Source organism: Neoarius graeffei, chromosome 13, assembly GCF_027579695.1.
Source record: "Neoarius graeffei isolate fNeoGra1 chromosome 13, fNeoGra1.pri, whole genome shotgun sequence".
Lineage (NCBI taxonomy): Eukaryota > Metazoa > Chordata > Actinopteri > Siluriformes > Ariidae > Neoarius > Neoarius graeffei.
In genome coordinates this window covers 22,802,676-22,827,121 of record NC_083581.1, presented here as the reverse complement: position 1 = coordinate 22,827,121, position 24,446 = coordinate 22,802,676, and the positions used below count along the sequence as shown (strand labels likewise).

General features: G+C 39.7%; 1 protein-coding gene and 1 long non-coding RNA gene across 2 annotated transcripts; both read right to left on the bottom strand.

The window, feature by feature from the left end:
• Positions 1-20,262, bottom strand: LOC132896491 (transmembrane and death domain protein 1-like). Its single transcript, XM_060937353.1, has 5 exons — positions 20,128-20,262; positions 17,791-17,970; positions 17,212-17,331; positions 12,780-12,930; positions 1-318 (listed from the first exon to the last, which is right to left on the bottom strand). Exons 1-5 carry the CDS (start codon positions 20,207-20,209, stop codon positions 117-119), a joined length of 735 nt encoding a protein of 244 aa, XP_060793336.1. The 5' UTR covers positions 20,210-20,262; the 3' UTR covers positions 1-116.
• Positions 20,263-21,937: 1,675 nt separating this feature from the next.
• On the bottom strand, positions 21,938-23,287 carry LOC132896022 (uncharacterized). The gene is made up of 2 exons (XR_009655908.1): positions 23,152-23,287; positions 21,938-22,706 (listed from the first exon to the last, which is right to left on the bottom strand). It is a non-coding gene; the product is annotated as an uncharacterized LOC132896022 (long non-coding RNA).
• Between the last annotated feature and the right edge of the window lie 1,159 nt (positions 23,288-24,446).

The following is a 24,446-nucleotide window of genomic DNA, read 5'->3' as shown; positions in this document are numbered from 1 at the left end:
AGTATTTGCATTTCAGTTCTCTGGTTTCAGTGTAATCTTCTCTAATGCTCGAACAACATCAAAGTGAAAGGAACGATGGTGTATGTGCTGTCTTTGGTGCCGGGAGTATTATTAGATTAGGATTGCCTGGACAGATCACATAGTGGTAGATGTAAAATAAAGAGCAATAAAGGTACACCTAAGAGCAGTGCACCACCAACTCCAAGAATGAGGCCATAGAACAGAGGCCATGCACCATCCAGCATGTGGCGCGGATAGGGAGGCATTGGCTGCCTTGCCACCACGAGGTCCAAATCCTTCCAGGACAAGCTCCTTACTGTATTACAGCAATAACAACAAAAACAGCACAAATTACACAAAGAAATGGGAGAACAACTATTCACAACTGTTATTAGTGATAACAGGAACTTATTTCACAGATATTCCACAATACATTGCAACTATAGGCAAATTAAAAAGTATGACATTATGGAAATTGCTGTGGTATAAGATAAATAAAACACTTTGGGAAGTTTGATAGGATTTTACAATGGCTTCAATCATTGCTCAGCCACTTGGGGGGTGGGTGGGTGTTACCATGATCCTGACAAAGATTAAGCAGCTACTAAAAGCCAAATTTCTTATAAAACTGCACAATTCATACTTTAAAAAAATAATTGTCACCTTTGACCTTTAAAGCCTTACTTGGACTTCGCTCCTCCAATTTAATTAACCTTCTTCAGTTCTACATTTTTGTAAGTACAGTCAGTTTTTTTGTGACACCAGACTCCTTGTGGCCCCTGAATTCAGGTTGTCTACCAGTGGGAGGTAGTCTGTGTCTCCCTGCCATTAAAGCCAAGCTTAAATAAATTATGGTTAGGTTTCTCAAAGTAATCCCAAGTCCATGTGGTTATATCAGCTATAGACAGTTATATCAGTGTTATATCAGCTATAGACAGTTATATCATATATCAGCTATAACAGTTCTTGATGCAGTGCCATCTGAGGTATTGGAGATCATGGGTGTTCAGCTTAGGCTTGTGCCCTTGCCCTTTATGTACCGAAATTCCTCCAGATTCCTTAAACTGTTTAATGATTAATTTAATTTAATCATATAATTCATAATTATTAAATGTAATCATTTAATATTTTGCACCTTATAAGGTAAAATATCTAAAATCCTATGTATCTTTCTTTGGGGCACATTTCTCATCATTGCTTCTCAAAGACTAGACCTTTCCTGGATACTGAGTTTGTCTCAAATCATGATTACAATCACCTGTTGACATCACGTGTTTCAAATCACATCATTATTTAATTGTTTTACCTCATTGCTAGCCCTAAATTGCCCAAGCCCAATTTTTTGAATTGTTTGGAGTGTGTTGCAGGCCTGAAACTCATGAATGGATTTACATCAACAAATGAAATGATGTTGACCAACAAAACATGAAATATCTTGGGTTCATTCTATCTGCAATGAAATACAAGTCAAAGCACATTGAGAAATCACTGCTTTTTTCATTTGCATTTTCCCTACCATCCCAGTTTTTCTGATTTGGGGGTTGTATCTCTGAACATTAAAGGATCTGTGCTTGGATGGAATTTGCTGGAATTCATACTCCTGGGAATAATGGCAACTGTTTTGAAGGCCCTCCATTTATAAACAATCCTTCTCATGGTAGAATGGTAAAGTTCAAATAGCTTGTAGATGGCCTGATGGTGCAATCCATTTGTACTGAGAAGTTGGGATTTTGTGAGTTCCCAGTTAGAAATGTTAATTGGACATCCATGATGGCTGCTCCACACATCAGCAGCAGTGAAAGCAGTCGCAATATACTGTTAATTAGTGTTCTATCTTTGCATTTGTGTCTTTTTTGTTTCTCTTTTATTTGTGTCCAACTTCTATCTGTGGATCTGTTGCCATGGTGTTTGTATACGCAAAATACTGTGTAATGTGTTGTTATCAACTGGGCTTGATAACAATGGCCAGAATTGGCATTTCTAATTGCTGGTATTGGTCTTCTGAATTGTTCTACTGTGTGGTGTTATTGCCAGCTCTGTCTTCCGAGGAATGCAGCATGATACTCCTTCCCAGATTGATAAGCAACAGCAATTGCTATTCTGAGGTCATGGCTGATGTCCTTTCTTCTTGGCATGATGTAAACACACACCTGAGTGCTCCAGAACACCAAACTGCCAAAAGTTCTACTCTCAAAGAGGTAGTCACACTTTTTGATGAGCTGTGCAATTTTCATTAGTAACAGCTGTCTGCTAATTACTCTCTTAATGATTATAGAAGTAGGAAGGGTATAGGGCAGAGGTGGGCAAACTACGGCCCGCGGGCCACATCCGGCCCATTGGCGTTTTTAATCCAGCCCGCGGAAGACAATCATATAAACACGATTGAGCAGATCTATAAACTATAAGCGTCAGTGTTATCATGTAGACAGGTGTTCTAGAGATCCGTCTTTCCAGTCAGTCGTATTCACGCGAGATTACATTTGCAGAGTGGTGCAGCGCGTGCCATGGAAGTCATTCTGGCGCCCGTGCCACTGATGATCTCGAGAACACAGGATAAAACTTTACAATGAGTGGTCCTAAAAGAAGAAAAGTGGACAGTGAGTGCAGGGTGTTCAATAAAGAATGGACAACTAAATATTTTTTGCTGAAGTCCGATCAAAGGCTGTATGCCTTATTTGCAAAGAAACCATTGCAGTTTTAAAGGAATATAACATCAAACGGCACTTTTCCTCCAAGCAGGCCCGGCGCCAGGAACAGTTTACTAAGGGGGCAATTAGAAATCGCAAGGGGGCAAATATTTTTCATATAGTGTGTAGTAGTGATAGCGGTCTGACAACGTGTTTCAAACAATTAACTGCGCCAACCACAAAACCACGGCCCCGAAGGTTGCTTTAGTACGGGAAAATCATGACATATTACCAGGGCAGTTGCGCTTTATCAACACCCATGCCCACCTGTTAATCCTCCCCTCCAATTTTCTCACAGACACGTGTTACAACCGGAAAGATGCCAAACATAAAACAACACACACAAACCTACAGGCAAGTCCTTTAAATTTAAAATACATACAAATAGCTCCGCGGCATGAAAACAAAATGTCAATGCAAGTCTAAGGTACTTGGCTCGGCGGCCAAAATCATAATTTAAAAAAATCAACAGACCCCGCGGCTGCGCCAGTAATAGCCTTCCTGACTCGCACCGAGTCAACGCTAACCACTTAATCTGTGATCCCAGTTTAGGCGTGTAGGGGACAAAACACTCTGAAGTGATGAATTTTCACCCCCGCTGCATGGGGGGTGACGTCAATGACACATATTCTTACGCTATTTACGCACAAAGCGGACCATATATGAACACATACACCAACTTAAACGGAGATAAACTTAGCCTACAAAGAAAGAAAATGGATTCACAATATTGTGATTGAATTCGTTTAATTCGGTGGGGGAAAGACTACTCCCGTAAACTTGACTGCATATTACGGATATTGCAGAGACAGTGCACTTGTACTGTAAGTGTCATAACAACCAATCAGATTTGTTCTACCATGCCAGTTTTAGTAGTGATTTATGTGAAATGTATTTTTGTGCAATGCGCAACCACTTAATATTTCGTATTTGAAAATGCAAATTATTAATACGTCTATAATACATTACATTTTCATAAGAAAACAATTAAGTGATCTGAGTCTCCGTTGAGGGGGCGGGGCTGTAGCAACGAGGGGGCGACACCCCCTTTTGCGCCCCCCTACGGCACCGGGTCCGCCTTCAAGCATGCTAATTATGCTAACAACCAGTCAGCGCAAGCACAGACGAATACAGCTCAGCGGTTGCTGAGTGAATGTGAGTATTAACACTTTCTCTTTTTAAAACTATGTTGGATCTGTAATAAGATGGTAGTCACATGTTTACAGACATAATAATATAAAAAGTATAACTCTTAGTAATTTTGGTTGTCGTGGGTGGCTGCTGTAGTGCTGGTGTTTGTTTTTAAGTACCGTGTGCTTTTGGGTGTCCGCCCCTCATTTATGTCCCTGTCTGCTATTATAGGTGTATTATGAGCAGCTGACCTTGCTTCTGCTTATATCTGTTCCTGGACTTTTGCCTGTGGAGGTTATTCTGATCTATGAGTGGCCTTTTGGAATATGAAAACCTGTTTGGAACCTGTGTTTTGATTTTTTGAGGACTGGAAATATTTCAGTGAGTGACTTTGAACCTGAAAACCAGTTTGGAGTTTTTTGCTTTCTTGAGCCGTTTTGTTTGATTTTGTGGGCTGGATGGATCCAGTGCCAAACCATTGAACTGCAAATATGTTGGCATGGTGTGGTACCCAAACTGTTGAACTGCAAACATTTTGGAATGGTGTGGTACCTCTCCTACTAATGGTGGTTGGGTGTACTGGCAGGCTGGAAGTGGATGGTTAAAAAAAAACACTCAGGTATAAATCTACGAGTTCAGTGAAATGTACAAAAATGATATGTACTGATATGTAATTTAGTTCAATTTAATGATATGCAATTTAGTTGTATGTATAAAATGATACAAATATACAAATACACTGGCATCCTACTCATCCTGGCAGCTCAAAGATGTAATTTAAGAATTAAGTGTGCTACTTTTCTTACTGTCACGTGTGTGTGTGGATTACTTTTCTGGATGGATCCAGTGCCAATCTATTGAACTGCAAGCATTTTTCTGCTCTGCCTTTGTTGACTGAGAACTAAAATAAATGTCAATCTGATCTGCATTTGGGTCTCTGTCAGTGAAGGCCTTACAATAACACTAAAGCTTTTCCGGTTTATGTTCGATATGTATGAATTTGGTGTTGGCCCGGCCCCGCCTGGCAAATTTCAAAAGTCAATGTGGCCCCTGAGCCAAAAAGTTTGCCCACCCCTGGTATAGGGTATACTTTTTATCATCTGGTTTGTGAGTGTATATATATATATATATATATATATATATATATAAATCTCCTTCTCACCCCCGGCGGGGGGGGGTGGTATCCATGTCATCCTCAAGCTCGGGTCCTCTACCAGAGGCCTGGGAGTTTGAGGGTTCTGCGCAGTATCTTCGATGTTCCTAGGACTGCGCTCTTCTGGACTGAGGCTTCAGATGTTGTTCCTGGGATTTGCTGGAGCCACTCTCCCAGTTTGGGGGTTACTGCCCCAAGTGCCCCCACTACCACGGGGACCACGCAACCCTTGACCTTCCACATCCGTTCCAGCTGCTCTTTCAACCCTTGATACTTCTCAAGTTTCTCATGTTCCTTCTTCCTGATGTTGGCGTCAGCTGGGATCGCCACATCTATCACCACCACCTTCTTCTGCTCTTTGTCCACCACCACTATGTCCGGTTGGTTAGCCAGGATCTGTTTGTCAGTCTGGAAGCTGAAGTCCCACAGAATCTTGGCCCTGTTGTTCTCAGCCACCTTCTGTGGTATGGCCCATTGGGACTTGGGTATTTCTATTCCATACTGGTTGCAGATGTTCCTGTATACTATCCCAGCCACTTGGTTGTGCCTCTCCATGTACGCTGATCCAGCTAGCATCTTACACCCTGCTACTATGTGCTGGACTGTTTCAGGGGCTTCTTTGCACAGTCTGCATCTTGGGTCTGATCTACTCTGGTAGATCCTGGCCTCTATGGCTCTTGTGCTTATGGCCTGTTCTTGTGCTGCCATGATTAGTGCCTCTGTGCTGTCTGTCAGTCCTGCATTATCCAGCCACTGGTAGGATTTCTTGATATCAGCCACTTCCTCTATCTGACGGTGGTACATGCCATGTAGGGGTTTGTCTCTCCAGGTTGTCTGTTCCTCCTCCTCCTCTGCACTCTCATCAGGGTTCTGCTGCCTGAGACATTCACTTAGCAGTTCATCCTTTGGGGCCATCTTTCTGATGTATTCTCGGATTTTCGATGTTTCATCCTGGACCGTGGTCTTGACGCTCACTAGCCCTCGGCCTCCCTCTTTCCGCTTAGTGTATAGTCTCAGGGTGCTGGACTTGGGGTGGAACCCTCCATGCATGGTGAGGAGCTTTCTAGTCTTGATATCTGTGGCTTCTATCTCCTCCTTTGGCCAGTTTATGATACCAGCGGGGTATCTGATGACTGGTAGTGCGTACATGTTGATGGCTCGGACCTTGTTTTTACCATTCAGCTGACTTTTCAGGACCTGCCTTACTCTCTGGAGGTATTTGGCTGTGGTTGACTTCCTTGTGGCCTCTTCATGGTTTCCATTAGCCTGTGGGATGCCAAGGTACTTGTAGCTGTCTTGGATATCACCTATGTTGCCCTCTGGTAGGTCAATCCCTTCAGTCCGGATCATCTTGCCTCTCTTTGAGACCATCCGGCCACACTTGTCCAATCCGAATGACATCCCTATGTCATCGCTGTAGATCCGGGTGGTGTGGATCAGCGAGTCTATTTCTCGCTCATTCCTGGCATACAGCTTGATGTCATCCATGTAGAGCAGGTGGCTGATTGTTGCCCCACTACGGAATCGGTACCCGTAGCCGCTCTTCGTGATGATCTGACTGAGGGGGTTCAGGCCTATGCAGAACAGCAGTGGTGATAGTGCATCTCCTTGGTATATGCCGCACTTGATGTTGACTTGGGCAATGGGTTTTGAGTTGGCCTCTAGGGTTGTCTTCCACATTTCCATTGAGTTCTGTATGAAGGTCCTTAGGTTCCTGTTGATCTTATACAGTTCCAGACATTCCAGTATCCATGTGTGTGGCATTGAGTCGTAGGCTTTCTTGTAGTCAATCCAGGCAGTGCACAGGTTGGTCTGTCTCTTCTTACAGTCTCGGGCGACTGTTCTATCAGCCAGTAGCTGGTGCTTGGCTCCTCTGGTGTTACTGCCAATTCCTTTCTGTGCCTCGCTCATGTATTGAGCCACATGCTTACTCATTTTTGCCGCAATGATGCCTGACAGGGCCTTCCATGTTGTGCAGAGACAGGTAATTGGCCGGTAGTTGGATGGGATGGGTCCCTTCTGGGGGTCCTTCATGATTAGGACTGTCCTGCCTTGGGTTAGCCATTCTGGGTGGGTTCCATCCCTCAGTAGCTGGTTCATCTGTGCTGCTAGGCGTTCATGGAGTGCAGTTAGCTTCTTCAGCCAGTACGTATGGATCATATCGGGGCCTGGTGCTGTCCAGCTCTTCATCTTTGACACTCTTTCTTGGACGTCTGCCATTGAGATGGTTACTGGTTCTTGTTCTGGGAGGTTGCTGTGGTCAGCTCTTAGGTCCACTAACCATTGGGCATCGGTGTTGTGTGATGCCTTTCTTTCCCATATGTCTTTCCAGTATTTTTCCACCTCAGCTCTTGGTGGGTCTGACCGGTTGTTGTTCCCCTGCCATTGAGAGTACACCTTGGCTGGTTCAGTGGAGAACAGCTTGTTTATTCTCCTGGCCTCTCCTTCCTTGGTGTATCTCCTCAACCGGGTGGCCAGAGCTGTTAGTCGCTGTTTGGCAGTTTCGAGTGCCTCTGGTATGGAGAGTGAGTTGTACTTCCTGGGCGCCCCTTTATTCACCATGTTCCCTTTCTGTAGTTCAGCTAGCTGGCTAACTTCTCTCCTTGCTGCCTTTATCTTGGCCTCTAATCGTCTCTTCCATGGTGGATACTGTTTGTTATGTCCCGAGCCCACCTTGTGTCCAAGCATCTCCATGATTACTGTTGCTGTACTGTGTATCAGCTTGTTGGTCTCAGTGATGGTTCTTGTGGAGATTGTCTTCAGAGCAGCATTCACATCTACTAGTAGATCTTCTGAAGGTACTTGGCAACTCAGCTTCGGTATTTGTCGGGGGCTCCAGGTTTCCAGTTGGATCACGATCTTCCTTCTCAGGTCAGCAGCTCTTGTGTTGAGGCTGTTAGCTGTTGGGGCTTGGTACCCAATCTCTGGTTGTGGGGATGATGACATCTCCCCGCTGACCTGTCTTCCTGGCTCCCCCTTGCCGTAGCATCGTTGTTGTATTTCATTAATCTCTAGTTGTGATAGCAGATTTCGATTATGGATGTTGGAACACTGGGCTAATAGCTGTTTCTTTGTTAGCCTTGATTGTGGGTTTCGAACTATCCAATGGTCCCACATTCTCTGCATGTATCCCCTCTCTCTGGGATTGCTTGTATAGTAGCATTCCAGCAAATCCGTATTTTCATCCATCGTCCATCGATGTCTTGTTCCAGTAGCCCATTTCTCATCAGTTTGCCCTGGTTCCCTAGCAACTGACGCAGACCTTGTTGACCCGGGCGACGTCTGAGCCGGTATGACTATCAGTTATTTTTTCACTCATTCCTGAGGTAGGCTGATATATCATGAGGGGTTTTGCCTAAGGACCCTTACTGGATGATGTTTTGCCCCGACCGGGATTCGAACCCCGATCTCCTGCGTCGTAGTCAGTGAGCATTACCACTGTACTATCCAGCTGATGTATATATAAACGGAATGCAATGATGTGGAAGTTGCAAAATTCCATATTTTATTCAGAATAGAACATAGGTGACATATCAAATGTTTAAACTGAGAAAATGTATCATTTAAAGAGAAAAAATAGGTGATTTTAAATTTCATGACAACAACACATCTCAAAAAAGTTGGGACAAGGCCATGTTTACCACTGTGAGACATCCCCTTTTCTCTTTACAACAGTCTGTAAACGTCTGGGGACTGAGGAGACAAGTTGCTCAAGTTTAGGGATAGGAATGTTAACCCATTCTTGTCTAATGTAGGATTCTAGTTGCTCAACTGTCTTAGGTCTTTTTTGTCGTATCTTCCATTTTATGATGTGCCAAATGTTTTCTATGGGTGAAAGATCTGGACTGCAGGCTGGCCAGTTCAGTATCTGGACCCTTCTTCTACGCAGCCATGATGCTGTAATTGATGCAGTATGTGGTTTGGCATTGTCATGTTGGAAAACGCAAGGTCTTCCCTGAAAGAGACGTCGTCTGGATGTGAGCATATGTTGCTCTAGAACCTGGATATACCTTTCAGCATTGATGGTGTCTTTCCAGATGTGTAAGCTGCCCATGCCACACGCACTAATGCAACCCCATACCATCAGAGATGCAGGCTTCTGAACTGAGCGCTGATAACAACTTGGGTCGTCCTTCTCCTCTTTAGTCCGAATGACACGGCGTCCCTGATTTCCATAAAGAACTTCAAATTTTGATTCGTCTGACCACAGAAGAGTTTTCCACTTTGCCACAGTCCATTTGAAATGAGCCTTGGCCCAGAGAAGATGTCTGCGCTTCTGGATAATGTTTAGATATGGCTTCTTCTTTGACCTATAGAGTTTTAGCTGGCAATGGCGGATGGCACGGTAAATAGTGTTCACAGATAATGTTCTCTGGAAATATTCCTGAGCCCATTTTGTGATTTTCAATACAGAAGCATGCCTGTATGTGATGCAGTGCCGTCTAAGGGCCCGAAGATCACGGGCACCCAGTATGGTTTTCCGGCCTTGACCCTTACGCACAGAGATTCTTCCAGGTTCTCTGAAGCTTTTGAGGATATTATGCACTGTAGATGATGATATGTTCAAACTCTTTGCAATTTTACACTGTCAAACTCCTTTCTGATATTGCTCCACTATTTGTCGGCACAGAATTAGGGGGATTGGTGATCCTCTTCCCATCTTTACTTCTGAGAGCCGCTGCCACTCCAAGATGCTCTTTTTATACCCAGTCATGTTAATGACCTATTGCCAATTGACCTAATGAGTTGCAATTTGGTCCTCCAGCTGTTCCTTTTTTGTACCTTTAACTTTTCCAGCCTCTTATTGCCCCTGTCCCAACTTTTTTGAGATGTGTTGCTGTCATGAAGTTTCAAATGAGCCAATATTTGGCATGAAATTTCAAAATGTCTCACTTTCGACATTTGATATGTTGTCTATGTTCTATTGTGAATATAATATCAGTTTTTGAGATTTGTAAATTATTGCATTCCGTTTTTATTTACAGTTTGTTCTTTGTCCCAACTTTTTTGGAATTGGGGTTGTATATATATATATATATATATATAATGGCATGCCGTTCAGGAAATTAATCTTTGAATATATTGAATGAAATCCTGAATATATTGAATGAAACCCTGAATATATGGAATGAAACCCTGAATATATTGAATGAAACCCTGAATATATGGAATGAAACCCTGAATATATGGAATGAAACTTTGAATATATGGAATGAAACCCTGAATATAAGGAATGAAACCCTGAATATATGGAATGAAACTTTGAATATATGGAATGAAACCCTGAATATATGGAATGAAACTTTGTATTCTGCCCCTGCTCCCACAGCTCAGCAGATAGACAACAGGTCCCAAGAAAAACTCTGACTCAGAGAAGAGTATTAGAGTATACTGAGAAACGCTGTAAAACTCGACAAACAAGATTTACAAATTAGTTTTATTTGCAGAAAATACCGTTATACAAATATGCGTTAGCTTCTGGCTAATGTTAATGGCAAAATTAATGTATATGCTAATGCTAACATTCGCCGTGATCGGCAAATGCACAAGCATAGATTTAGACTTAGACAGACTTTAATGATCCACAAGGGAAATGACTTTGTCACCATAGCTTCGTTGCACATAAAAGAAGTAAACACTAAGAAAACCACAAGCATTCGCCAGAGTGTTAACAATGTCTTCATTGTTTAAAATAGCCGCAACCAAATCCCGAGCCGACTGACTAATTTTTGCTGCAGGATGGTGGCAGTGCCTTCATGACGTTAGCCAAGTTTGATATATTCAGATATATTCAAGTTTTATATATTCCATATATTCAGAGTTTCATTCCATATATTCAGAGTTTCATTCAATATATTCGAGGATTCATTCCATATATTCAAAGTTTCATTCCATATATTTGAGGGATTCATTCAATATATTCAAAGTTTCATTCAATATATTTGGGGATTCATTCAATATATTCAAAGTTTCATTCAATATTTTCAGGGATTCATTCCATATATTCAAAGTTTCATTCCATATATTCAGGGTTTCATTCCATATATTCAAAGTTTCATTCCATATATTCAAAGTTTCATTCAATATATTCATAGTTTCATTCCATATATTCAAAGTTTCATTCCATATATTCAGAGTTTCATTCCATATATTCAAAGTTTCATTCCATATATTCAAAGATTGAAACTCTGAATATATTGAATGAAACTCTGAATATATGGAATTAAACTCTGAATATATGGAATGAAACTTGGCTGACGTCATGAAGGCACTGCCGCCGTCCTGCAGCAAAAATGAGTCAGTTGGCTCGGGATTTGGTTGCGGCTATTTTAAATAATAAAGACATTGTTAACACTCTGGTGAATGCTTGTGGTTTTATTAGTGTTTACTTCTTCTATGTGCAACGAAGCTACGGTGACAAAGTCATTTCCCTCGTGGATCATTAAAGTCTGTCTAAGTCTAAACCTATGCTTGTGCATTTGCCGATCGCGGCGAATGTTAGCATTAGCATATACATTAATTTTGCCATTAACATTAGCCAGAAGCTAATGCATATTTGTATAACGGTATTTTCTGTATATAAAACTAATTTGTAAATCTTGTTTGTCGAGTTTTACAGCGTTTCTCAACATACTCTAATACTCTCCTCTGAGTCAGAGTTTTTCTTGGGACCTGTTGTCTATCTGCCGAGCTGTGGGAGCGGGGGCAGAATACAAAGTTTCATTCCATATATTCAGGGTTTCATTCCATATATTCAAAGTTTCATTCCATATATTCAGGGTTTCATTCTATATATTCAAAATTTCATTCAATATATTCAGGGTTTCATTCCATATATTCAGGGTTTCATTCCATATATTCAAAGTTTCATTCCATATATTCAAAGGTTCATTCCATATATTCAGGGTTTCATTCCATATATTCAAAGTTTCATTGCATATATTCAAAGTTTCATTTAATATATTCAAAGATTAATTTCCTGAATGGCATGCCATATTATGTATGTGTATATATATATATATATATATATATATATATATATATATATATATATATATATATATATATATATATATGTGTGTGTGTGTGTGTGTGTGTGTGTTTTGTCATCTGAGGTTATTTGTTATTTCTAGAAGTTAGTGAGGACCATATAATTATTATTTAGACCCTGATAAATAAAACCAGAATTGAAGGAGGGTGTACTTTCTTTTCCCCATCGCTGTATATAGTGGAAATTATGACCTAATTCACTGATTCCATGCTAGGGGCTGTGAATAATGCATTTAGCAGGCAACATTTCCCAGACAGAAAGAACTCTCTAATTTTTTTGTTGTTCCCAGCTCTCATTTAAAGTTGCTCCTCTTTTTGCCCCTTGTAAAAAGTTGACTTCATTTTGTAAAAGATGACTATTTAAAATTTGACTCTTTTTATTTAATGTTGACCTTTTTATATATATAACATAGGCATAATTTTCTGAGATTGATTCTTTTTACTTCAATTTGAATCTTTTTTTAGGTGCCTTGCCCTTTATCCTACTATCCCACTGATATGATTAAGGTTCAGTGAGTCTCTGTATGTAAATGTATGCACTTATTGCAGGATACAAAGTTTTTCCTAATACGCTGGATTTTTATAAATTCAATTTTTGTAATGTTCCTCTGAATGACTTACGCATAAATTTGATTGTATCCAGTTTGATAAATGAGGCCCACCCAGTGTTGAGAAATCCTCTGTAAACTTCTAAATCTTCATTTAAAGCAGTATTCAAAACCATTCATGATGCAATGTACTGAAATCATTCCTTCCCTTGTTTTGCAGAATGATGTTTTTCTTTGTGACTTGTTTCCTCAGCTTGGGAGGGTGCTACATGGGATACCATTTTGTTGATCTGCTCATGGTATTCCTCAACATAGCGCTGCATGGCCAGAGTCTTGTCCTGGTTAATGTTCTTTCCCATCTCTACAAGATCAACAACACACATGCACAACAAACTTAATTAGTACTTCACTGCCATGCCATTGTCTTACAAAATTTAAAACTTATTCATGAATAATAATCATGAATAATTTTACATTCATGAGATGACATATACAAATAAGTTTCGTAATTCTTGTAGTCAAAAGATGCCTTCAGTCTTAGCAGTTGTTTTTCCATTTGTTTCATGTTCATACATTGGCTTGTGCAATTCCTGTAGCACATTGAATAGTTTCAAATGAGATTAACAGCCTGTGCCAGGCTTATAAATCTTGCAAGTATAATGAAGCACACTCAGACTTAAACTCGGCAGCATAAGGATGTAATTTGCCTCTGCAGTATAACGTCCTTATGTCAGACTATTTACAATCTGACAATTAAAGCTTGGGTAATTGCAGCATGGTGCACTTCACAAACATGAGAATTTCTATTTTTATACAAGCAAATCACTTTCTCTCTCAGCCATGCATATTTTTTTTTAGTTGTCATTCTTGTTATTCTCTCTCTCTCTCTCTCTCTCTCACTGTCCTTTTAACAAGGGCTGATGAACGAACAGATGGAGAGTGGTGAATTTAGTGAATTTGTCAGCTTCCTCAAACCTGCTGTCAGATCATTTACACCTTCTCAGAGCCACTCAGCTGCAGAGTTGTGTGCATGCTGGACTGCTCTCACTGACAGAAAGTGACATACTGTAATACACACTGTTCCAGAAATACTTATGAATAACACAATGCATTCATGCATTTCACAGTTTGTATGACATTATAAGCCAATCATCATTACAGATAACAAAGACAACTTTGGAGTCTGAGAAAAGTACCAAATCACCATTTTGTTTTTAAAGGCAAAATCAAAGCAAATTGAACACTTAAAGACTTAATTATTACCCAGATATTTGAAATGGACTTGTCTTTGCTGGCCATTACATCTCTGAAATTAGTAAGATATTGGAACATATTGTATTCTTCAGTGTAAAGCTTTACTCTGTCACTTTTGCATTTGCAAAAGTTCATGTACCTTTACTGAAATTACAGTTTGACTCATATAAAAATGTGATATATTGAATTTTAATTACAGTGGTGCTTGAAAGTTTGTGAACCCTTTAGAATGTTTATATTTCTGCATAAATATGACCTAAAACATCATCAGATTTTCACACAAGTCCTAAAAGTAGATAAAGAGAACCCAGTTAAACAAATGAGACAAAAATATGATATTTGGTCATTTATTTATTGAGGGAAATGATCCAAGATTACATACCTGTGAGTGGCAAAAGTATGTGATCCTCGAGGATTAGCAGTTAATTTGAAGGTGAAATTAGAGTCAGGTGTTTTCAATCAATGGGATGGCAATCAGGTGTGAGTAGGCGCCCTGTTTTATTTAAAGAACAGGGATCTATCAAAATCTGATCTTCACAACACATGTTGTGAAGACAAAAATATTATACTTTGTCATTTATTTATTTGTAGAATCTGGTGTGACCCCCTTGTGCAGCAATAACTGTAACTAAACATTTCCAGTAACTGTTGATCAGTCCTGTACACTGGCTTGAAGGAATTTTAGCCCATTCCTCTGAACAGAACAGCTTCAACTCTGGGATGTTGGGGGGTTTCCTCACATGAACTGTTCACTTCAGGTCCTTCCACAACATTTCGATTGGATTAAGGTCAGGACTTTGACTTGGCCATTCCAAAATATTAACTTTATTCATCTTTAACCATTCTTTAGTAGAATGATTTGCGTGCTTAGGGTCATCGTCTTGCTGCATGACCCACCTTCTCTTGAGATTCAGTTCATGGACAAATGTCCTGACATTTTCCTTTAGAATTCGCTGGTATAATTCAGAATTCATTGTTCCATCAATGATGGCAAGCCGTCCTGGCCCAGATGCAGCAAAACAGGCCCAAACCATGATACTACCACCACCATGTTTCACAGATGGGATAAGGTTCTTATGCTGGAATGCAGTGTTTTCCTTTCTTCAAACATAATGCTTCTCATTTAAACCAAAAAGTTCTATTTTGGTCTCATCCGTCCACAAAATGTTTTTCCAATAGCCTTCTGGCTTGTCCATGGTGATCTTTAGCAAACTGCAGACAAGCAGTAATGTTCATTTTGGAGAGCAGTGGTTTTCTCCTTGCAACCCTGCCATGCACACCATTGTTGTTCAGTGTTCTCCTGATGGTGGACTCATGAACATTAGCCAATGTGAGAGAGGCCTTCAGTTGCTTAGAAGATACCCTGCGGTCCTTTGTGACCTCACCGACTATTACACACCTTGTTCTTGGAGTGATCTTTGTTGGTTGACCACTCCTGGGGAGGATAACAATGGTCTTGAATTTTCTCTATTTGTACACAATCTGTCTGACTGTGGATTGGTGGAGTCCAAACTCTTTAGAGATGGTTTTGTAACCTTTTTGTAACCTTTTCCAGCATCAACAACGCTTTTTATGAGGTCCTCAGAAATCTCCTTTGTTCAGGCCATGATACACTTCCATAAATGTGTTGTGAAGATCAGACTTTGATAGATCCCTGTTCTTTAAATAAAACAGGGTGCCCACTCACACCTGATTGTCATCCCAGTGATTGAAAACACCTGACTCTAATTTCACCTTCAAATTAACTTCTAATCCTAGAGGTTCACATACTTTTGCCACTCACAGATATGTAATACTGGATCATTTTCCACAATAAATAAATGACCAAGTATAATATTTTTGTCTCATTTGTTTAACTGGGTTCTCTTTATCTACTTTTAGGACTTGTGTGAAAATCTGATGATGTTTTAAGTCGTATTTATGCAGAAATATAGAAAATTCTAAAGGGTTCACAAACTTTCAAGCACCACTGTACACCATATTATGAGTTATGTGTTGCAGTATATTTGCAATGTGTTGCAGTATATTCAATTGTCATATAGAACTACACATCAGGCATTTTTGGGAAAAAAATAATGCAGTGTACCAATTGATGAGGACATCATAGCATTTCTATTAAATTAAACTCCCAAAGTTACATACTACATCCCCCATGAGTCTCACTTCACCACCTCATCACATGACGTTCAGTCCAGCCCTTATCCCAGCTGAGAGTCGTATGATTACTAATGACACTCACCTGTTCGAATCCCACTAAAATAATTCAGACTCTTGGTGTTACTTTGGTGAAATTTGGTCCAGCATTGGGCCTGTGATGAGTCCAAGTCTTTGTTCTCTACCTGGTTTGAGTTATGTCTTGTCCATTGTCTGCTTCATGTTTACTGATTACCTTCTCTAGTTAATGCTTATTTACTGATTGCCTATCACATTTCTGTGCATTGTCGAGCCCTTTGGTTTGTCTGTTAAAATGATTTTAATAAAACCAGAAACTTGCATCTTGTGTTCACTTATGCCCACCTTTTGACAGTTTCATACATACTCAAAGAGGTACTGCAAACTTAAATGTGTTTTTTTTTTCAGCTGTAAACTAAATGATAAAACTGTACTTTGATGAAACACATCAATGCTGGAGTTAATATTGATAAAAAATTTGTATGGTATGGGTTGAAAATGGAGGGTGGCACGATGGTGTAGCACTGTTGCCTTACAGCAAGAAGGTCCTGGGTTCGAGCCCAGTGGCTGTCGAGGGCCTTTCTGTGTGGAGTTTGCATGTTCTCCCCATGTCTGCATGGGTTTCCTCTGGGTGCTCCAGTTTCCCCCACAGTCCAAAGACATGCCGGTTAGGCTAATTGGTGGCTCTAAATTGACCATAGGTATGAATATGAGTGTGAATGGTTGTTTGTCTCTGTGTCAGCCCTCTGATGATCTGGTGACTTATCCAGGGTGTACCCTGCTTTTCATCCATTGTCAGCTGGGATAGGCTCCAGCTTGCCTGCGACCCTGTAGAACAGGATAAGCGGCTACAGATGATGGATGGATGCATGGGTTGAAAATGGCTCAAAGCACCACCCACTGGTTAAAAGCTTCCTGAGCCTTTTAACGCTGATGTAGAGTTGACCATTTGGTACTTCTCTACGTCATTAAATTTATATTATACATATATAAGAATGTTAATGCCCGCTCACCAGTGGCTCACATCCCCCAGGTCCCGCCCTCGAGTAGGAGTCTGTGAAACTGCCCCATTTTTAAATACATGCTGTTCAAGAATCACTGAGCAACTCCTGCCTCACATATCGATGCATCCCACCCCACTGTGTGTGTGTGTGTGTGTGTGTGTGAGAGAGAGAGAGAGAGAGAGAGAGAGAGAGAGAGTGTCCACACAGCTAACCTATTGCAATGTCAGTCCTTCCGATCTGTTGAAGAGTGTGAGACAGTCTGTCGTAATACATCTGCTCAGCATGAGTCCTGAGCCAGTCTATCAGAGCTGGATGACAGTGGGACTCTTTATCTGAGACAGACAGACAGATACACATACACACACACACACACACACACACACACACACACACACACACACACACACACTGTATCATGCTCAGATCATGGCAATCTAGCCTGGCACATTAAGAGCTGTCAGCAAAATCTTCATATGACTCCCTCTCACAGAATTACATGATTTCTTTCCTTTCTGTTGTCTTAATGAACACTGTGTGGGTTCATTAACAGAATCATCCTGCTGGAGAATTTTATGAAACATTTTATTGGTAGCAACCTGACATACTGCACTCTGGTGTATTTCTCATGATGAACACTCATATCACATCAAGCCTTCAGATAAACCAGAATGATGTGTCTTTGTTTTGTTATTAAAATACTATAAGAAGTATTTCACCCTGTACACCAGATTAAACCACTGATTTGTGGAGTATGTGTTCGATTATAAAAATTAGGGACAGAATGTCTATACCTGTATCTCTTGGTCTGCGGGATGGCAGACTGAATTGGTTTGTTTCTTCAGACAAGTGATTGAGCTGACTGAAGATATGTTCCTCTGGTTTGGAGAGTCTCATGAGAAGCTCTTCACACTCATGAACTGTCAGCAGATCCACCAGTCGCTGCAGCTGATGGGATCCTAAGTCCTCCTCCACTGAGAACAGTGAAGAGTCATGGTGATTGCCTCTGCTTACTTTATACCTCAATGCACAGTTATTGACTATAGCTATAATCATATGACAGTGAAGTGCTATGATCACTCAACCTGAATGGGAATCTCCAATTACTGCTTAAATTATATCTGATAAATAAATTGCATCTTGTCATTCCAAGATTGTTTAGTTCTACTAAACCTAGTAAATAAGCTAATCCACAAACAACAAACTCAACTGTCTTATGCAATGGTAGCAAATGAAAAATGGAACTAATAGGAAGAAAACCATCTACACATGAGAAAATGTCTGAAAATTTAATTGGGTGTGGAAGCGCTTATTGTGAAAATGCAGTGATCAAACCATTATTACTTTAGTTGATGAGTTGTAAACAATGCATAGGCCTAAATCTTATACACACACACACACACACACACACACACACACACACACATATATATATACCACCCCCCCGCCGGGGGTGAGAAGGAGATTTTTTTTTATATATATATATATATATATATATATATCCATTATCTGTAGCCGCTTATCCTATTCTACAGGGTCGCAGGCAAGCTGGAGCCTATCCCAGCTGACTATGGGCGAGAGGCAGGGTACACCCTGGACAAGTTTATATATATATATATATATATATATATATATATATATATATATATATATATATATATATCCCTGTGATGACCTGGTGACTTGTCCAGGGTGTACCCTGCCTTTCGCCCGTAGTCAGCTGGGATAGGCTCCAGCTTGCCTGCGACCCTGTAGAACAGGATAAAGCGGCTAGAGATAATGAGATGAGATATATATATCCCTGTGATGACCTGGTGACTTGTCCAGGGTGTACCCTGCCTTTCGCCCGTAGTCAGCTGGGATAGGCTCCAGCTTGCCTGCGACCCTGTAGAACAGGATAAAGCGGCTAGAGATAATTAGATTTTATATATATATATATATATATATATATATATATATATATATATATATATATATATGCTCGTACAATTAAAAGATCATGGAAAAGTTAATTTTTTTTCCTAATTTGTTTAAAAAATGGAAGTTTTCATATATTCTATATTCATTACATGTAAAGTGAAATATTTCAAGGCTTTTTTGTTTTAATTTTGATGATTATGGCTTTTGAAAATCAGAAATCCAGTATCTCAACTTATTAGAATATTTCCTAAGATCAATCAAAAAACGATTTACACATTTTATGTGAATATTAATGTTGCGTTAAAGTCCTCAGCAATTTTTTTGTACTTTCACATTATTTATTCGCACTGCTCTGTATATGTAAAGTCCTTTACATTTAAAAATGAAATCATGTGAACATACATCATATATAGGTGATCTGATGTTACATGATATATCTGAAATATGTGAATAAAGTTGGAATGCTTATATTAAGTTTAAGTATATAACAGTTTAAACTGATACCATCATCTGTGGAAATGTCTTTCATGGCTCTTCTAGTACTTAATTAATCTTCCTGCGTCAATCTATTATTCATTCTTTAATACCAATCATACCACAGTAGTGTTGAACCCTTGAATCTGATTGGTCTCAAGGCATTGATTAATTTTCTACAGCAGTTCTAACAGTTACACTAGGCAAAATAATTTTAATGTACAAATCAGTTTTAATGCACACATTCAAATGTTACTGTTTCTATGGCAACAGTTAAACAGTATGGAAGACTCCACATAAACAGACTAAAATAAAAAATGTTTGTTTCACATTTTTGAAGAAGTCTCCAGTGTCACTGCTCTGGAACGGGTTTATGTAAAGCTTTGTGGTTTCTCTGTAACATGACAAGCTACAATTTTGTCTCATTAACGTTACAAGGGAGCAAAAAGATGGCATAGGAATGAATGTTTATAGCTGTAAGTTCTACAACATTAAAATGTAAACTTGCAGTACATATAAATCAAATGTATTTTCATTTATGCGCTATAAAATCTTTGTTATAAAATTATATTATACACACACATTTGTAATTGTTGGTAAACTGTTTTTTTTTTAAACAGGCATTTTCCTATAACAGCCCGACCCAACATGTATTACTCCTTACTTCCAAAACACCTTCCATTTGATAAATATGGCTTCTCACATATTAAATACCTGCATCAGGCTGTGTTTCTCACCTGTATCTTCACTAAGGCTTGAATTTAAGAGGAGGAAAGAGAGTAAAAGTGCAGTGGTTATCGTCTTAGCAGGACCTGCCATCTTTTGATTTGTGTTTATTTTTGAACAGTCTCTGTGTTCCAGATGAATGATGCGAGGCATTGCCTCTATTATACCTTGCTCTTTCTCTCAAAGGCACATTTTCACTATCTGTATCAGTAGCTGTGTTTCCATTAACCTGTTTAGTATGCAAATTTGAAATTAAATTAAATTTGAAATTGTTTAATGTGCAAATTTGAAATTATAAAATGAGGAATACAAACGTGAATTTCGAAAAAAAAAAAAGCCTCAAATATGTCAGAAAAGTTTATACGCTCGCGGGAGGTTGTTTTTCAGACGATTCAATAAAGCAATATTTTGCAGAATTGACATGGAAACCCTACCTTTCCGTAGGGAGAAAACCAAGCTTTAATCACATAATCTCACTTAACTGAAACACAAACCATTCAACTGTGTTTTGTCAATATTTTGACAATATCACTTCTATTTTGCGCAAAACTGCAATTGAAACCCACCTAATGAGATTTTTCTATAAAACATTCAACACAACTCAGTGTAGTATTTATAATAACCATTTTCTTATATAGACTCAGTCATGCCCTGGCGACTTGTCCAGGGTGTACGGTACCTTTCGCCCGTAGTCAGCTGGGATAGGCTCCAACTTGCCTGCGACCCTGTAGAACAGGATAAAGCGGCTAGAGATAATGAGATGATTTGAAGCAGAACACACTAACGCCAATAGCATGGACATCATAGTGTAATGTTCTGGTTAGATTCAGCTCTTTATTATATGTTTATGGTAAAAGCAGTTCCATACATCCAGCCATACCATGATTTAGTGATAAGGAGCAACAGGCTGCATTTGTTGTTTATAAACACAACACTACTGAAACCCAAGAGCAAGAAGTCTGTTCATTTGCATTTTATTCTGAAAATAAATAAACATGCGATCCACAGGGCGAATCGATTGAATTTAACACATATTAAACCGCTTGTGGCAACGGGGGCGTGGCCAAGCGGCAGTTTGAGAATGGAGGGCGGGGTCGGAGAAGGTAATTGGCTAATAGTCATTACACCTGGTGTCATAAATGTGTGTGGGTGTTTGTCACAGGGATCGAGCATAAAATGAGGTGGAGAGGAGAGAAGAGGAGCTCCCCGACCCCAACGCGTGTGTGTGACTGAATGAATTAAGCTGAAAAGCCAAAATAAGGACAAGAAAAAGTGTGTATGTGAACATCAACTCTCGCCTGCCGTGCTTCTGTGCTCCACCCACATCAGGAACTGTTGTGGGTGGAGCACAGAAGCACGGCAGGCAAGAGTTGATGTTCACATACACACTTGATTGTCCTTATTTTTTGGCTTTTCAGCTTCATTCAATCACACACATGCGTTGAAGTCGGGGAGCTCCTCTTCTCTACTCTTCCCCTCCTTTTATGCTCGATCCCTGTGACAAACAAACAAACACACCCACACACATTAATGACACCAGGTGTAATGACTTAACCACTTACCTTCCCCGACCCCGCCCTCCATTCACAAGCTGCCGCTTGGCCACGCCCCCGTTGCCACACTGTTCAAGCCACGTTTCTGGCTGAAACTTCCCACACAGTCATGTGAATATTTTATAGTCAGGAGTAGTTTGTTGTAATCCACTGTTTTTCCTTCTTCCTGTGAACTTTTCTACTGATTTTAGAAAGAAAACATGGCACATTGTGGAACTCATGTCAAAATGTCTTGCATTATAAGGGAGACAAATAATAGTAAGGAATATGCATTTAGCATAAGTGTATTTTATTATGAGGATTAAACACAGTAAACAGAGTAATATAAAACAGAATCTGTACCAAGTTTATTTGCATAAGAGGTCATCGTCCAAACTCATCTTGGAAGTGTGTGTGTGTGTGTGTGTGTGCACGCGCACCACATGTAGGCTTTTTGGCCCACAAATAGAAAAAAAAAATCAACATTGTGTCTGATATCGATGCCTTGTGTAAAAGGGCACATGCAAGGCAAACTGGTTTATGGGGAGGTTAAAAGTGGGGAAGTTATGAACTTAAAACCTCTCTGTACAAAGATGGAGGGCACAAGGTCAGGGGAGGAATACATTTACACTTTTTAGCATACACCAAGTGATCCAAGCAGCAAATGAAACTAAATATACACGCCTCCACTCAAACACATACTCCAGAGAAAAGGATGTGAATACTGATACTGATCTACAAATACAAAAACTGACTCTAACCCCAAAACTAAAATCACTTAGCTATGGCCAATGTGGAGTTTGGTTCATTGATTATAAAGACATATGGTCTTGGTGATTCTCATTAACACCCTCATTCTGTTCTGTTGTCCAGTCTCTCCTGTGGTTTAGAATTTGTCTGCATGCAGGTAAGTTTGTGTGATGACTCCATGCCTTCTACACTTCACACCACTGAAATCTGATTGCTTAGAGACACAGACTCCGGTGGAATGAAGGACAGAATCCATAGAAAAATGCAGAAATAATGAGAAACATCATCACACTGCAACTTGAGGGACCCTGTTAAAACAAAAGCCACATTCTGGTGTAAATAATACACACACACACGGCCTTAAAAAGGCCCACATCTATGAGGTCATGTTGAGGTACTTTCTTTCTTTCTCTCTTTAACGGTTTCAACTCCCAGTCCTCTCTCTGGGCACAACATGCCTCTGACTACATTAGTTTCATATAATACTTACTAGACCATATCCTTTAAGATGCATAATTAGCTGAGACTTGACAGAGTTAACTAACTCCAGGCCTAATTAACTACCTGTGAATAAAAGCTGATCAACTTTCTGCACTTGAGCAGTTATTGCTTTCTCTTCATCTTTTCTTAAAAGCCATAATTAAAAATGATGAACACAACACGTGTTTAAAACTGAAAAAGACATACACAAAATAACATAGATATCAATCTACTCTGATAGGTCGTACACACTAGCAGGTCATTTACACTCACCATTTTTTGTTTTTCGATCCAGATTTGAAGCAGGAAATTTGACACATATCAGACCTACTCCCAAAACCACTTCGCAAAAAAGCAACACACCTTCATGAAGGTAAACATTGTGTGCACCTTTGTAAGACATAAAGAAGAGTAGATGAGCAACAAGTCTGGTCCTCTCTCTTTATTTGCCTACCTGCCTCAGGTAATGTTGCTTCACTTCTTTGCTCAGACCAATAGGTGCATGCGATTTGGAGCAAACCACTCCCCTCACCACCATAAAGTTCAGCCACACCTAGTGCTCTAAAGCATGATGTCAGCAAATGACTTAAAACGCAATTGAATAAGTTTTTAATGGTTCTGAAAATTGTTCACCAGATATGTAAACACCTAAACGCCTATGCCTTTGTGTGAAGGTGTTTGGTTTATCCATGGTATTTAGTCATTTTTTCAGTTCATAAAGAATGCAGGTTCACTGCATAACACAAGGAGAGATGTTCAGATTATGAATATAGAAGATTATTAAGACTATTCAAACATAAATTATCAAAATTGCTGTTGTATACCCAACACCTGATCATCTTTTATCTTTCTACTGGTCTTTTCTTTTTATAACAGTGCCTGCAAATTGTAACATTAAAGTTTATAGTGCTGCATGTCCCACAGACAAAACAGTTCCCTTTCATTTCACTCAGTGCTCAAGTCTGAACAAGAGTCAAGTAACCCAACCCTTCTCTGGATTTCAGGAGAACAATCTGAGTCAAGACAATGAGTTGAAGGAAAAATAGTGTGTGTGTGTGTGTGTGTGTGTGTGTGTGTGTGTGTGTGTGTTTGGGGGTAGAGTAGTGTTTTGGGGGGATATGGGGAGTGGCTGATGGGTGCAACTTCAGAAGAGTAGCTGAATCACTGAGATTCACAGCTCCCCTAGCACCTGGCAATCTTTGGAGTGAGAGTATTTATTTGAAATCCATTCTTGTCTCATATGATTTTATTGACGGGGCACCAATAACTTCGAGTTATGAGGGCGTATGCACTGGTGAAGGAGTCTCTGAAACTCTCTCTCTCTCTCTCTCTCTCTCTCTCTCACACACACACACACACACTAATATATATATATATATATATATATATATATATATATATATATATATATATATATATATATAAACACACACACAGTGGTGCTTGAAAGTTTGTGAACCCTTTAGAATTTTCTATATTTCTGCATAAATATGACCTAAAACATAATCAGATTTTCACACAAGCCCTAAAAGTAGATAAAGAGAACCCAGTTAAACAAATGAGACAAA